We start from the raw sequence: 16,817 nt of genomic DNA on the forward strand, positions 1-16,817 counted from the left end.
TCCGGAGACATCTATTGGGAACATCATGGAGATTTTGCAACATTTTGGGGCTTTCTCTAGCTACAAAAAGAATATAGGGAGAAGTGATTGTTTTGTGGTAGGAGTAGTGGGAGGGGGAAGCAAGGCGGCACGGTAGCACAGTGGTTAGCACTGGTGCTTCACAGCGCCTTGGTCCTGTGGTGAATGTATTGCTGTAACAATTCACCATGTACATATCTGTATTACGCTGTTGCCCATGTGGCTCCACCTATGGACCATTGTAAGGTTTTACCTCTGATGTAGCATGTTGGGACCTGTGTGGGCTCCACCCCTGGCACCATCCCTTGAGGGGAGGTATAAAGAGCAGTCGCCCTGTAGGCGGCTCCCACTAACAGATCAGTCGCAGGCAGGCACTGTTCCAGTTGATTAAAGCCACAGTTTACTTCTACTCCTTGTTTTGTGTGACTTGATGGTCGCATCAGGTCCCAGGTTCCATTCCCGGCTTGGGTCACTGTCTGTGCGGAGTCTGCACGTTCTCCCTGTGTCTGCGTGGGTTTCCTCCGGGTGCTCTGTTTTCCTCCCACAAGTCCCGAAAGACGTGCTGTTAGGTGAATTGGACATTCTGAATTCTCCCTCTGTGTACTTGAACAGGTGCCGGAATGTGGCGACTAGGGGCTTTTCACAATAACTTCACTGCAGCTTTAATGCAAGCCTACTTTTGACAATAATAAAATTATTATTATTATTAGACTGAGGGGGTTGCCATTTCAATTGGCAGGGACCAGTTTCCTGTACTGGTGTCTGGGGAGTTGGGATGGTTACGGAAGTTGAATTATACAAGCTTGGTGAGGAGGGTCAAGGCAGACCTACAGAGGTGAGATGGTCGCCCGCTCTCGCTGGCGAGCCGCGTTCAGTCGATTAGAATGAATAGATTCCTATTCCTGTTCCAGTGCCTCCCAGTTTTCCTGCTCAAATCATTTTATCAAGAGGTTGACCGACTTATTATGGGAATTATCTGGGCAGGCAAGGTCCTGAGGATTTAAGGGAGGGGGCTATGGAGGGGGAGACAGGTGGGGGACCTCGCGCTGCCAAATCAGTTATATTACTATTGGAAAAAGTGATGGGCTGGTGCAAGGACCCGAGGTCCCCCTCGGGTAAGGGTGGATTCAGAGCCAGTTAGTGATACGAGCTTGGGAGTACTGGTAATGGCCCCACTCCCAGTAGCACTGATGAAATATTCAACAAATCCTGTAGTGGTGACCACACTAAAATTTTGGAAGCAGCTCCGCCACCATTTTGAATTTGAGGCAACATCGCGCCTGTCTCCCATGTGTGACTATCACTTATTCGAACCGGCAAGGCTGGATGCCACATTGTATGCTTAGAAAGAGAGAGAGTTGGAGAAGTTGGGGGATCCAGTTTTGGAGGGGCGGTTCACTAGCTTGGAGGAGTTAAAGGAGAAATATGGGCCGGGATTCTCCGATCCCGCGCTGGGTCAACGGCCTCCCCGGCGATTCTCCACGCTCGACGGGCCAAGTGCCCGCTGACCCCCGCCAGCGTGGGTTACGTAAGGTCCCACCCAGCGGGACCTCGGAGATCTGACTGCAGAGGCCGTCCTGGTGGGGGGGCGGGAGGATCCGACTCTGGGGGGGGGGCCTCCATGGTGGCCGGGCCCGTGATCAGGGCCTACCAATCGGCGGACGGGCTAATTGCAGGGGTGGGGGGCCTATGTTTCTCCGCACTGTAGGGCTCCGCCATATTGCCCGGGGGCCGGCACGGAGACGGCAACTCACGCGCATGCGCGGACTTGCGCAAGCCGTGTCGCGCCGGCTTTCGAACGCACAGCACTCCGGCGCCGTACTAGCCCCAAAAGAAGGGGTGAATGCCTGGGCCTGGCGGTCTGTTGACGTCGGCGTCACTCGAGCCGGTTTTGACGCCGGCGTCATAACTTGGCTGGGATTTCAGAGAATCCTGGCCATGGGCTTTCGCACGCAGACGGATTTACGCACCTTCAGGTCCTGAGCTGGGTTAAGCCATTTTTCCAGCCTTTCCGGTGGTTCAGCCATCCACCTTGTTGAAATGGATTTCATCCTGCGCAGGATTGGTGGAGGGTAGTACTTCAGGGATATACCAGCGTATAGTGATGGAGGAGTTGGGTTCAGTTAAAGAGACAAAGGCGAAATAGATGGAGGAATTGGGGCCGATATTAGAGAAAGGGGTGGGGTGCAAGGCATTGAGGAGGGTGATTGCAACATCGTCTTGCGTGTGGCTGAGCTTCATTCAGCTGATGGTAGTTTTTCAAGCTCACCCCACTAAAGCAAGGATGAGCCGCTATTTTGTTGGGACAGAAGATAGGTGCGAACATTGTTCAAGAGGGCCCGTACATCAGACACACATGTTCTGGTCGCGCCCCAGGTTGGTGGAGTTTTAGAGGTCCATTTTTGACACCATGTTGGTGATCCTTAATGTACCACTAGTGGCGATTTTTGGGGTCTCCGAAGTGCCGCTACTGCAGACGGGAGATGGGGCTGATGTCCTAGCTTTTGCCTCGTTCATGATTGGAGGTATATCTTGTTGGGCTGGAGGATGGCGGCACTGCCGAAAGCTTCAGCGTGGCCAGTGATTTGGTGGCGTTTGTGTGCCTCGAGAAGGTCACCTTGAGAGGGTCGACTGAGGGGTTTTACTGAAGATAGCAACCATTCATAGTGTATTTCAAAGAATTGACCACTGCTAGAGTTTAAGAGGGGAGTGGGGGTGGAAGTGACAGACTTTGTAAAAAGTGTTTATTGATGGATTCTTGTTAAAGAATGTTTGTTGTGGCTCATGTCTTTTATATTCTTTTGTATAAAAGGTTAATAATTTACTAAAAGTCATTTCCCCAAAGAAAAGACGAGCTGGTTTCTCCATCAGCAGGAACCTCCGTTTCAGCAGCAGTGCACTCACGCCCCTGGATTTCCCAATAGTGTAGGGATGCCCACAATGGGAAACCCCATTGGCTGGATGCCGGGACGGAGGATCCCGCTGCTGGCGGGGGCGTGCGTACTAGAAAATCCCACCCAACATCTTCAATGTGGTCATCATCCAATGCACATTGCATCGCCAAGGCGAGAGCCTGCTCGGCAGCAACTATGCCACTGCAAGCTGGGCCCCACCTCAGCCCACTCTGACCGCCATGAACAAACAAGGATTTTGGCATTTTATCTTTATCTTGGCTCTTCCTTGAAAGAAAAATTAGAAACTTGCAAGGACAGAGCACAAGCCATGTAGCCCAAGAGAAAGCAAATATGAAATGCGTGCCATTAAGAAATAACATGAGCAGAACTGGAGCTTGTGATAATGCATCCGCTCCCACGTTCACATCATGTGACCCTCCACCCATCCAGGATTTTAACCCAGCCACAGTAAAGGAACAACAATATAGCTCCAAGTCAGCATACTGTGTGGCTTGGCGAGAGACTTGCAGGTGGTGGTGTTCTCGTGCATCTGCTGCCCTTGTCCTTCTGGATAGTAGAGGTTGCGGGATTGGAAAGTGCTGTCAAAGAAGGCTTGCCGAATTGCTGCAGTATCTTGCTGATGCCACACACTGCTGTCACTGTGCATTGGTGGTGGAGGGAGTGAAGGTTTAAGGTGGTGGATGGGGTGCCAATCTATTTTGTCACGGATGGTGTTGAACCTCTTGAGTGTTGTTGGAACTGCATTCATCCAGGCAAGTGGACAGTATTCCATTACACTCCTAACTTGTGCCTTGTAGATGGTGAACAGGCTTCGGGGAGTCAGGAGATGAGTTACTCACTGCAGGATTCCTAGCATCTGATCTGCTCTTGTAGCTGCAGTATTTATATGGCAGGTCCAGTTAAACTTCTGGTCAATGGTAACCCCCAAGATGCTAATGGGAGGAAAGGGCGGATTCAGCAGGTTATTGCTGAGTAAATTGCTGCTTGATATCACTGTTGATAACATCTTTCATCACTTTGCTGATGATTGAGAGTAGACGGATGGGGCATTAATTGGCCGTGTTAGATTTGTCCTTTTTGTGGACAAATGTGGTCTTTTGCCCTTTGCATTTCTGACCAGCAGTAATATCCTTAAAGGACTCATCCAGCTCACTCAGTAATAATGATCATCTTTATTAGTGTCACAAGTAGGCTTGCGTTTAGACTGCAATGAAGTTCCTGTAAAAATCCCTACTCTGGCGGCTGTTCAGGTAGACTGAGGGAGAAATCAGCACTTGTGGGAGGAAACCGGAGCACCTGGAGGAAACCCACACAGACAAAGGGAAAACGTACAGACTCCGCACAGACAGTGACCCAAACCAGGAATCGAACCCGGGTCCCTGGCGCTGTGAAGCAACAGTGCTAACCACTGTGCTACCGTGCCACCCATAATGGTGCTACCAATCCACTGTTGGTGGTGGACACTGACATTCTGTATCCGTACACCCTCAGTGCTTCTTCCAATTGGTTTTCAACATGAAGGAGTGCTGATTTATCAGCTAAGGGTGGGTGTTAGGTGGTAATAAATGGAAGTTTATTTGTCCATGTTTGACCTGATGCCATGATACATCATAGTGTGTCAATGATGCAGACTCTCGGGGCATCTCCCTCCCAACTGTATTCCACTGTTCTGCCACATCAAGTTGTTCTGTCCTGCCATTGGAACAGAACATACCCAGTGATGGTAGTGTCTGCGACATTTGTACGGTATGATTATGTGCGTATGACTATTTCAGGCCTCGAACTTTGGCAGGATTTGACTTTGCAGGATTGATCGGGCTGGGTGTGCCATTATTTCTGGTGCTTGGGTCGATGCTAGTTAATCCTTTTGGTTTCATCCCTTTTTGACTTGCCTGCAACAGCCTGATACAACTGAGTGACTTGCTCGGCCATTTCAGACGGCAGTTAAGAGGCAATCATATCGCTGGAGTCACATGTAGGGCAGACTGGGTAAGAATGGCAGATTTCCTTCCCTGAAAGGCATTAGTAAACCAGATGGGTTTTTACAACAACTGTCAATGGTTTCAAGATCATCATTAGACTTTTAATTCCATGGGCTGGAATCCACGCCCCGACGCTGAAATCGGGGAGTACGCCGTGCCGATTATCCACCACCTGAGGCCAATGCCTGAAGCCTGCCCTGCTATTCTCTGTCCCCGACCAGCCAAATCCCCGACAGCGTGGACAACTCATGGTCCCACCATTCGGGATACTCGTGAGGCAGCTGCGGACTCAGTCCGTGGCCGCCACAGTCGGTGGGGGGGCGGGAGGGGGGCCTCATTCGGAACTGGGCTTTTATTGTGCGGGCGGTCCAGGTCGGGCGCGCAGCCGGTCGAGGACACTATTTCCGCGGTCCAGGTCCGCTATCTGACTCCGCCATGGAGCATGGCGCTCGTTGGAGGCTGCCACCATGTGCATGCGTGGCCTCTAACCCGGAAGTGCGGGGGGCCTTATCCAGCTTATCTGGAGCTGCGAACTCCACGACAGGTCCACACTAGCCCCCTGCAAGGCTGTGAACCTGTGGCCTATTGACACCAGTTTATCTGGCGGAAAAGACCACGGGTGGGATTCTCCGACCCCCCCCCCGCCGAGTCGGAGAATCGCCGGGGGGTGGCGTGAATCCCGCCCCCGCTGGCCGCCGAATTCTCCGGCACCGAAAATTCGGCGGGGGTGGGAATCGCGCCGCGCCGGTTGGCGGGCCCCACCCCAGCGATTCTCCGGTCTGCGATGGCCCGAAGTCCTGCTGCTGTCATGCCAGTCCCGTCAACGTGAATCAAACCACCTACCTTATCGGCGGAGGGGCGGGGTCCTAGGGGGGCGTCGGGCAATCTGGCGCCGGGAGGTGCCCCCACAGTGGCCTGGCCCGCGATCGGGGCCCACCAATCCGCGGGCGGGCCTGTGCCGTGGGGGCACTCTTTTCCTTCCGCCTCAGCCACTGACTTCGCTATGGCCGATGCGGAAGTGGCCCCCCCCCCTTGCGCATGCGCGGGGATGACATCAGCAGCCGCTGACGCTCCCGCACATGTGTGGACTTCAGCCGACCGGCGAAGTCCTTTCGGACCTGGCTGAGGTGGCGCCAAAGGCCTTCCCGCCGGCTGGTGGCACGCCAACCACTCCGACGCGGGGCTAGCCCCTCAAGGTGAGGGCTTGGCCCCTAAAGGTGCGGATTTCTCCGCACCTTTGGAGCGGCTCAATGCCAGAGTGGTTCACGCCACTCCATCCCGCCAGGACCCCCCACCCCGCTGGGGAGGGGAGAATCCCGCCCCATAGTTTTCACGGCGACGTGGGGACATAGTCCCTGAAACGGAGAATCCATTCCCATATCTTTACTAATGTCAAGTTTCACCATCTGCCATGGTGGGATTCAAATCCAGATCACCAGAGCATTACCCTGGATTTCTGGATTACTAGTCTAACGACAATATCACCATGACACCCTTAAATAGGTTTAGTTTCAACAATCGATGATAGCTTCATTGTCTCCATTACTGAGACTAGCTTTCACTTCCATAATTTGCCTGGGCCTCTGGGTCATTAGTGTAATGATGTTACCACTGCCCCACCATCTCTCCGCCCACTCCACTACCCACACCTTCCCCCCCCATAATGTATGTACATAATATTCAAATAATGATTGCGCTTCCTTGTAGTAATGTATGGATTTATGAACCTTATTAATTTTGTACTACGAAGTACAAATAAAATCTGAAGTGCAATTCTTTGCAAAGATAAAAGCTGTATAGTAGTTGGGCAGCAAAGAGTTTAGCTTAAATTATTACAGCAGTCACTCACTGCCACTATGAGGTTAGCATTTGAATGGATGTTGCAGCCAGGCCAACAGTAGTTTGTCATTACTTACTGCAGATGAGACTGAGAATAAATGACAGATACCGTTGAGTTCACGGGCCCAGTGAGGACCAGGACAGCTTTCTCAGCCCTGCAACTGTGCAATAGTTTGCGAGCACGACCGGCATGCTGGGGAACGTTCAACAGCTGGAACATCCAAATGCATAGACTCTGGACACTGAGACTGGTAAATCTACCTTTTTAAAATGGGGTTGAAAATCGCATCTATTAATGCGCGAAGCATTAAAGATACTTCGCGGTGTGTAGCCACACTAGGCTACTTAGCAAACGTGAAAGCCGACCTACTGTTCCTGCAGGAGTGTGGAATTCCTCACCTCAGCAACTACAGGCGCTGGTCAAGCTGGTGGTCCCACGGGCCATCCATCTGGTCAGGAGGAAACGACTGTCGTTCCTCCGGCCTGGGTATTCTGCTGCGGGGAGGCAACTTCACCATCTCCGACGTTAAGGAGGTAGTGGGTGGACTCCTCCTTGTAGCAGACGTTAAATACAAAAACGTCCCTCTCAGACTCATTAACGTGTACGCCCCGGCCGTAAGGAGTGAGCGGCTGCCAGTCTTTCAGCAACTCCCGCTGCTGTTGGCCACCTCCAAGCCTGGAGGTTCTGGGCGGTGACTTCAACTGCATCATCGATGAGGCTGGACGATCCAGCAGAGCCAACAGTAAACTAGACGCTGCGTCCAGGCTCCTGATGGAAACGGTAAAAGACGCCAAGCTGCTCAACTTCTTCAGCAACCCTGCAGACAGAGCGCAGCGTAGATATACATGGTCACGGCCAGACGGGTCCGTCCGTTCCAGGATAGACTTCTTCTTTGTGTCCCGTGCTTTCACAGTCAGGTCCACCGTCGTTAAGCCGGTGTTCTTCTCTGACCACTGCCTCCTATTGGCCGACTGCCACCTGCAGGAAGACCAGGGCGGGCAGGGGGACATGGAAGCTGAATGTAAAACTGTTGACTCCAGAGAACCTCGAGGAACTTAAGAGGGATTACAAAGATTGGAGAACCGTGAAACCCCTCTTTGAGTCTCCACATCTCTGGTGGGAAGCAATCAAGGGGAACATCAAAAGGTTTTTCATCCTCAAAGGCATTCAAAAGGTGAGAGAGAGCCGAGGCGCCATGTCCAGGCTCCAGAAAAGTATGCAGAATTTGCTCCAGCTGCAGTCGATGGGGGTGGATGTCAAGGAGGATCTCCAAGAGGTGAAGAGCCAGCAAGCCTCGCTCTACACCTCGGAGGCCTCCAAGGTTATCTTCCGTTCCAGAGTCCGCTCCGTGGAGCAGGATGAAAAGTGCTCACGCTATTTCTTCCAAAAGGTGCACAGAGAGACCTCTGTGATCAGCAGCCTGAAGGAAGAAGATGGCTCTGTAAAGTCATCGCAGTCTGACATCCTGAGGATCAGCAAATCCTTTTATGCCGGACTGTATGATCTGAAGCCAACAGATAACACTGTTTCTCAGACCTTCCTGTCGTGTATCATGGCGGTCTCAGGCGACAGCGAGCGGGAAAACCTGGACAAACCGCTAACTCTGGAAGAGCTGACAAACGCCATCAGGTCCTTTGAGACGAGTAAAACTCCCGGAAGCGACGGCTTACCGGTTGAGTTGCATTTGGCTCTGTGGGACTGGATGGGCCCAGACCTGCTGGAAGTGTACAAGAGTATGCTTCTGGACGGCAGGATGCCAGAATCCATGAGGAAAGGCATCATCACCCTCATCTACAAGCAGAAGGGGGAAAGGGAAGAAATTTGAAATTGGCACCCCATTTCACTGTTGAATGTGGATTATAAAATTCTAGCCAAGCTCATCACCAATCGGGTCAGGTCTGCTCCGGAGTCGGTGATCCACCCTGTCCAGACCTGTGCTGTACCCGGCAGGAAGATCTCTGATAGCCTCGCGCTACTCAGGGATACGATCGCCTACGTGCAGGACAGGAAGGTGGACACCTGCCTCATCAGCCTTGACCAAGAGAAGCTTTTGACAGAATATCGCACACCTACATGATGGATGTGCTCTCCAAAATGGGGTTTGGGGATGGAATTGGCAATTGGATCAAACTGCTCTACACAAACATCTATAGCGCAGTCTCAATCAATGGGTGGGAATCAGAAAAGTTCCAGATCAAATCTGGAGTCAGGCAGGGCTGCCCTCTCTCCTCGGTCCTGTTTGTGTGCTGCATAGAACCTTTTGCCGAGTCCATCAGGAAGGATCCGGGTATAAGAGGAGTGACGATCCCAGGCAGCGGAGGCGTGCAAGTTAAGGCCTCCCTGTACATGGACGACGTCGCCGTCTTCTGCTCGGATCCCGCGTCTGTACGCAGGCTCTTGAATGCCTGCGACCAGTTTGAACTGGCTTCTGGAGCCAAGGTAAACCACGGCAAGAGCGAGGCCATGTTCTTTGGGAACTGGGCCGACCGGTCCTTTGTCCCCTTCATTGTCAGGTCAGATTACCTGAAGATGCTGGGGATATGGTTCGGAGCGGCCGGGGCGTGCACCAAAAACTGGGAGGAGCGCATCGCCAAGGTAAGACAGAAACTGGGCGGGTGGGAGCGACGCTCCCTCTCCATTGTGGGCAAAACCCTGGTCATCAGGTCTGAGGCACTCTCGGTGTTACTGTACTGCAGGTCTGGCCCATTACCCGACCCTACGCCGCAGCAGTCACCCAGGCCATCTTCAAATTCATCTGGAGATCTAAGATGGACCGTGTCCGAAGGGAAGCCATGTACAAACCTCTGGGTAAGGGAGGGAAAAACGTACCCAACGTCTCCCTCATCCTGATGGCCACCTTTGTGTGCAGCTGCATCAAGCTGTGTGTGGACGGTATGCAAACACCAAGTGTCACTACATACTGAGGTTCTACCTGTCGCCGGTGTTACGAAGGATGGGCCTGGCCTCGTTGCCGCGGAACGCTCCAAGTAGTTGGACCGTGCCGTACCACCTGGCCCTCGTGGAAAAGTTTTTGAAGAAAAACACCTTTGACCACAAGGCAATGAAGCAGTGGTCAGCACGTAATGTCCTCGAGGCCCTCAGGGAAAAGCAGACTGTGAAGGATATTGGATGGTTCCCTGAGCAGACTGTCAGAGTCATCAGGCAGAACGTCTCATCACCAGAACTTACAAACAAGCACCAAGACCTAGCTTGGCTGGTGGTGAGAAGGGCCCTCCCCGTCAGATTCTTCATGTACACCCGAAGGCTCAGCGCCGTTGCACACTGCCCTCGGAGTGGCTATGGGGGAAATGAGACGGTCACCCACCTCCTTGTGGAATGTGCCTTTGCAAAGAAGGTCTGGAGAGAGATGCAGTGGTATTTGTCAAGGTTCATCCCGATCAGCTCTGTGACACAGGACTCTGTGCTCTATGGACTGTTTTCAGGGGGGGACACCGAGACAAACATCAACTGCTGCTGGAAGGTCATCAACTCGGTGAAAGACGCTCTTTGGTCTGCCCGAAACTTGCTGATCTTCCAGTGCAAAGAGCTGTCCTCGACCGAGTGTTGCAGACTGGCACATTCCAAGGTCCAGGACTACGTGCTGAGGGGTGCACTCAAGCTTGGAGCAGCTGCCGCCAAGGCGCAATGGGGAAAGACCACTGTGTAAGGTCTTACCAGCAAATGTACACCGAGGGGCGGGCAACAGTGTAAACCCCCCTCGGTCTGGGCCATTAACACTCCAATGTATAAAAGAAACATGACAATGTAAATGTTTAAGAAGGAATTGTAACGTAAAGAGCGATATGTGTGTAAGGTTATCAAAATTGAATGGAAGAAAGTCAAGGATTGTGTAACTGATGGAAATGTACAGTCAAGACAATTCGAAATGTTCTGTAATATTTATGATAGATTTTACGAATAATGTATACTTTTTGAGAAAAAAAAAATTACAGATAAGAAACATCCCCTTGTTATTCGCTGTGCCTGTGAACAGTTCAGTAAATTGAATTACCTTGCTCAAAGTGCTATGAGCATAAGGTGCAGATGTTCCACAGTGGGGAGTTGAGCCAAAATCTGGTAGGAAGCTGAAATTCCCTGACCTACAGCAGTTTCTTCTAATTCTAATGCCAGAATTATGAACTCTGTTTTGGACTCCTGCCGATGTTGCCAGGTCTCCTCCTTTTTCAAAGCTTGGGGCGGGATTCTCCCATGCCACGCCGTATGGGAGAATCACCGTTCGTGCCATTTTTCCCCGTGGCATCGGTCCGACGCCGGCATCTCCAAGGGGCCAAGAATTGGCGCCATTTGCACCGGCGCGTTTGCTGCGGCGCTGCTCGCGGGCCGCTGTCCGTGGCTGGGCCGCCGATTCTCCGGCCTTAATGGGCCGAGCGGCCGTGCGGAAACGGCAGAGTCCCGCCGGCGTCGTCCACACCGGCTCACAGCCGGCGGGAACTCTGTGCATAGGGTCGGGGGGGCGGCCTGTGGGGTGGGGGAAAGCGTTCCTTCACCGGGGAGGGGCCTCCGATGGGCTCTGGCCCGCGATCGGGGCCCACCCAGATCGGCGGGCCGGCCTCTCCAGCCCCGGCCCTATTTTATTACGCGGCCGGCCCCTGAACCCTCACGCCATGTTGCGTCGGGGCCGGTGCGCTGAGAAAGTCCCCCGCGCATTCGCGGGTTGGCGCGGCCCAACTGCGCATACGCAGGTTGGAGCGGCACCCATTGGCACAGGGAAGGGAGGCTGGAGCGGCGTGAACCGCTCCAGTGCCGTGCTATGGGGGCCAGAATCGGTAGTGCCCGCGCCCGTTTTGCACCGTCGTGAAACGCGACGGCGTTCACGACGGCGCAAACACTCTGTCTCCATTTCGGAGAATCGCGCCCTGGATCTCCAGTGGGTATGTGTTGCCAGTTGTTTTTTCCGCACTCTGTCAAATGCCAATTCAGCCCAACTAAAGATAATCAGTTAAGCACGAAATTAATTGCTGTTTAATCAGATGGCAAATCAAAATTAGTCTGGTTTATTGGAGAATAAATCCCGAAGCTTGTGGTATAACGTAAATGTTTTTGACTGTAAATTGTCTTTGACACATGACATTTTGTGATGTTGAGTCAAGTGTCATTAGGACAGTAAATTGAAACATCGTTCACTCTTCAGTAAAAAGCTAAGTTCAGTGAAACCTGATTTTAAAATTTATGTGTTTTATTCTTCTAATATGTTGCATTCAAATAGAATCCCCACAGTGCAGGAGATCGTTTGGGCCCTTGAGTCTGCACTGACCCTTTGAAAGAGCACCCCACCTAGGCCCAAACCCCACATGATCCCCATAACCCCACCTCCGGCCAATTTAGAATGGCCAATCCACCTAACCTGCACATATTTGGACTGTGGGAGGAAACTGGAGAACCCGGAGGAAACCCACACAGACATGGGGAGAAAGTGCAAACTCCACACAGTTACCCGAGGTCGGAATCAAACCCGGGTCCCTGGTGCTGTGAGGCAGCAGTGCTAACCACTCTGCAACCATGCCACCCCCAAAATGTTCTCTTCAGCTGAATCATATCTAAAATTGTTTTGTTAGCATAGAAAGTAGCAATGAACTATGATGTGCTTTTTTTTTTTAAAGAATAGATTATTTAAAATTGTGTTTAAAATCAAGATGTCCTTTCCTCATTTCACTTGGGATTACATTTGGATTTTGTTTGTTTTTGCTGGTCTTTATGTGTTTCTTTGTGCCCAATTTTAGTATTTTTGCTTCGGTTCTGTTCAGTTGTATTCATTATTATGCCTCTTTCCTTCTCCAATACTTTCCGTCATGGCTCAATGGGCAACACTCTTGCCTCCAGGCTGAGAGTTCAAGTTCCAGCCTTGGATTTGAGCACAAAAATCAAAGCTGCAATTCCAATGCAGTCCTGAGGGAGTGCTGCGCTGTCAGAAGTGCTGATTTTTGAACGATAAGTCTGCCCCATTGCAAAGAAGAGTGAAAGAGCTATCCATAGTGAGCTGGTTAATATTTATCCCTCAATCAACTTCACAAAGCAGATTATCTGGTCATTACCATATGCTGTTTGCGGGAGCTTGCTGTAGGGAATACCAGCGATTTAGAGTCCAAGCACCGATCCCACCTGCCAGAAATGAAAGCCAAGTGTGGGGTTGAAGATGCGGTGCTAGGATCGGGCACATCGGCCATGCAGGAACCTACAGAATCAATAACCGGTAACACGGGAATTTTTTAGGATGACAATCATACTCTTAAGTGAATGATTGCTGAAGAAGAAGAACATGGGCTACCACACAGTGACTAGGCTTCAAAAGCATTTAATTGGATGTAAAATGTTTTGGGAAGTCCAGTGGTCATGAAAGGTGCCATATGAATGCAAGCCCCTCTCTTTCCAATTACCTCGTGGGAGTTTAAGGTGAACGCCAAAGAAACAGTTGAATGAACTGAAACTCGAAAGGAAATGACAGCTTCTCATCTTCACCTGGGCCATTCTTCAACCCTATGCTAATTGAAGACACATTCCTTGATTCTCCTGCTAGCCATATTCAGCTGAGTTCCCTTCGATGTTTATCCTTGCAAAGACTTTTTGTAAGTTCTGACTGAAAGGGCCTTTGTTGATTCTACACTTTGTTAAATATATTTACAGGCTTTTAAGCCTATTAGCTGCCTTTTCTGTTAAATCCTTAGCATGTCTAAACTTTTGACCTTCCCTGTTCAGTTTTAGTTAGTCCTATGAAGGGACTTCTCCGAAATCACCAGCTCATCCAGTCTTTCTCTTTGATGTCAATTTTGTCAATTACTGTGAATTTTGAGCATTTCCTGTGTTTTCCATATTTCATATTTGGGTCATTTTGTCATTATTTCTTTTTATGTAGTCTTAAACCATGATTTCAAATGACTTCGATTGACTTATCAATGCACCAGACCAGCATTCCCTCAGTTTTATGGCTAGGTAACAAACAGAACAGCCCCACTTCCACAGCAGTGACATTTTGCCATTTTGAAAAGTCAGCGATTGAGGTGAATTATTAACACAGATTGTTTTATTTTCCCACAAGAAAATAAACGTGAAGAAGCCAAACGAACAGTGAAAAGAGCATAGAGATGTGGCTAATTGAAAAATGTCTCAGAAAATGGGAGGAATTTTTTTTTCAAGTCTCCTAAAATAATCACACGGAACATCCTCAAGTTTAGCTTTTTCACTCGTTCCCATCAGGCTTTTACAGGGCAATTGGCTCCTGTTATATCCTGGTACAATTGATGTAAATGTATCACATTCCCTGAGGAATCAAAAACTTCAAATGTTTGACTTAGCAGGATTCAAAACCCTGACGCTACCACTGTGCTGTCAGAAACTATGACAGGGCAGAACTTTTGTCCACCTTCAGTACATGGTCAGTACATGGTGCTGCTCCTCACCCCCCCCCCCCCCCCCCAAGCCCCCCATAGGTTTAAATACATACTGAGAGCTGTGCAGACTTCTGCGAACCAAAGCTGGTGATTCAGGCTTGGAATTCAGCTAGATTTCCTTGTAGCTTTTACTGTGAGCAAATTCCTTTTTCACTCAAACTAATGACCAGAGAAAATGTGCCCAATTGTTACAGTTGCAATTTGGAAGCACATAATTAACCCCATTACTCTTGCTGTGACAGCTTCTACATCTGTAACGGCACACTCAGAAAAGTCACCACAGATTCCCCACCACGTGTCATTAGGTATTCATTTGAAGCATTGTTGGCTGAACAAGGAGCAGGAGGAATCGCAACACTGACCGAGCAATACAGCTGGTGTTTCAGTTTATACATAAATCTTGTCCGTGGGGAGAACTGGCAAGTACCCAATTAAACATTGGTTAACTGGGTGAGAGAGGATGCCTAGGGTTCTGTGCAGAGAAGACTTTTGTGCCTCTTTTACTGGAATAAATACATATCTTCATTCAGAATCATGCATAAAGGATAGTAACAATGCAATAAATTCTGGTAGCTATTTAAATTAAATACATTTTTGTGCATACAGTGGGGGAGATTTCCTTTAAATAATAAGCATAAAATTGCACCACAGCAACTCTGTGCTACTTCAGCAGCACGCACCAACTCTGTGATCTCTCTGTCCAAGGATTAGAGCAGCAAAATCATAAGAACACCATCACTTCCCCTCCACGTTGTACACCATAATAACTTGAACATATTCCCTCAGGCTTGTTGCTGAATTGCATTCCTAGAATTTCTGACCAACACCATGGATGAATCTGCATCACCTGTGCCCACAGCACCTTCTCAGGGCATCGGGGGATAGTTAATAAAATTTGGTTCTCTGGCCTTGCCAACATCCTGAGAACCAGTGATTTGAAAAGTGCCTTGATTGGATATCTGACAGATAAGCTGGTGTATGTAAAATATTGAAGATGAGTACTTTGTGAGTTATGGAGTTGTACAGGTCAATAGTGAATACTCATTCAGAAACTAAATCTCTTTGTTTCACTCTTCCAACAGAGCCCAGCTACGGGACAGTTAGTCCAGCGCTATGCGAGAGGCTGATTAATTGTACTTTGACGGAGAAGGATTGCCCGTATGGCTTTGTGCAAGATCAGAAGGGATGTTTGATGTGCCAGTGCCTACCTAGTAAGTGGTTCCAATCACTTCGGTATCCCAGGGAGATTTCAGTTACCAAGTGCTGAAACTCTGACTATGTAAATATAGGCCGGATTTTTCCAGTCGTTCACTGGCGGGATCCTCCGGTCCCTCTGATGGCGGGCTTGCCAGTGGCAGGGTGTGCATACAACAGGAAACCCCAGAAGATTCCGTCACGGCCAATGGTGGGCCATCTCCACCAATACAAAAGATGCCTGGCCGGGGGGGGGGGGGGGGGGGGATCAATCCCACCCACCCACAATCTTTGTTACATCTGCATAGAATTATAAACTAAAATAAAAATTAAAATATGGCAGATGCTGGAGATCCAAAATAAAAATAAGAGGTGCGGGGAAAAAAATCACCAGGTTTGGCAGCATCTGTGGAGTTCCGAAGTTGAGTCATATTGACCCCGATATGTCAACTGTTTTTCTCTCTCCACAGATGCTGCCAAACCTGCTGAATTTTCTTTCCAGTACTTTGTTTTTATTTTATAATTCTAAACTCCCTTGCAAAACTCTAATAAATACAGTGAAAATTTATTTGGCAAGTGTTTTCCAGCTCCTGCTCACGCCTGTCCACTTTTGATATTAATAGCAGTGACCAAGTGATACATCAGCCCAAATGTGAATGGGTGTATTATAATTATCCGCAAATGTTAGTGAGTATTCCATATGAAAACATGTTTCCTATAGTCACCAACTGGGCCCTGGTGACCAGCATCGGACTCTGGGTCACTGTCCGTGTGGAGTTTGCACATTCTCCCCGTACTTGCGTGGGTTTCGACCTCACAACCCACAAATGTGCAGGGTAGGTGGATTGGCCAATCTAAATTGCCCCTTAATTGGAAAAAATGAATTGGGTCCTCTAAATTTTTTTTTTAAAGATTATCCAATACGAATGGCAATATCCATATAGACACACTATCTGCAGCTCTTGGTTTATGGCAGTTGGTAATGGGCCTTTCCCACAACGCTGAAGCAAACTGAGGAATGGGGGAACATCCAGGATAATTCCAGAATTCGGAGCAGAGGAGAGAGGGTATAAACCCCTGCCAAAATGTAGTAATTGAAGTTTTGAGACCATTTTTTTCAAGCGAAAGTCCATGGGGTCAACTTTTTCATGGGGAGTGTTTTTATGGGGTTGATGTGCTGCTTGATTTGGGCACAAGTAAAATATATAAAAGACGATGGTATTGAGTAAAATAAAAAGAAACAATGCTAAAGAATTCATGTTAATATAGTAAGTTTATTTATTTTATAACATTAGAAACTATATACATTTCATCCTTATTATCTAATACTTATTTGTTTATTGCTTGGTGTTCATTTTCATTAGCGTTTACACAATTAAAATAAAATCCAATAATTAACATCTCCAGGATTATATTTTGGCTCCAAAATCTTTGGGCTTTGATCCCTGAAAAATGCGGGCTG

The 16,817-nt window shown here is 49.3% G+C and overlaps 1 protein-coding gene across 2 annotated transcripts in view; it reads left to right on the forward strand.

The window, feature by feature from the left end:
• The window catches only part of LOC140396830 (cysteine-rich motor neuron 1 protein-like), a 419,037-nt gene that overhangs the window by 317,327 nt on the left and 84,893 nt on the right, over positions 1–16,817 (forward strand). For both annotated transcript variants that reach the window (XM_072485588.1, XM_072485597.1), the window contains exon 6: positions 15,244–15,372. In XM_072485588.1, the coding sequence (XP_072341689.1) occupies positions 15,244–15,372 (129 nt within the window). The remainder of the gene's footprint in view (positions 1–15,243; positions 15,373–16,817) is intronic.

Source organism: Scyliorhinus torazame, chromosome 2 (genome assembly GCF_047496885.1).
Source record: "Scyliorhinus torazame isolate Kashiwa2021f chromosome 2, sScyTor2.1, whole genome shotgun sequence".
NCBI lineage: Eukaryota > Metazoa > Chordata > Chondrichthyes > Carcharhiniformes > Scyliorhinidae > Scyliorhinus > Scyliorhinus torazame.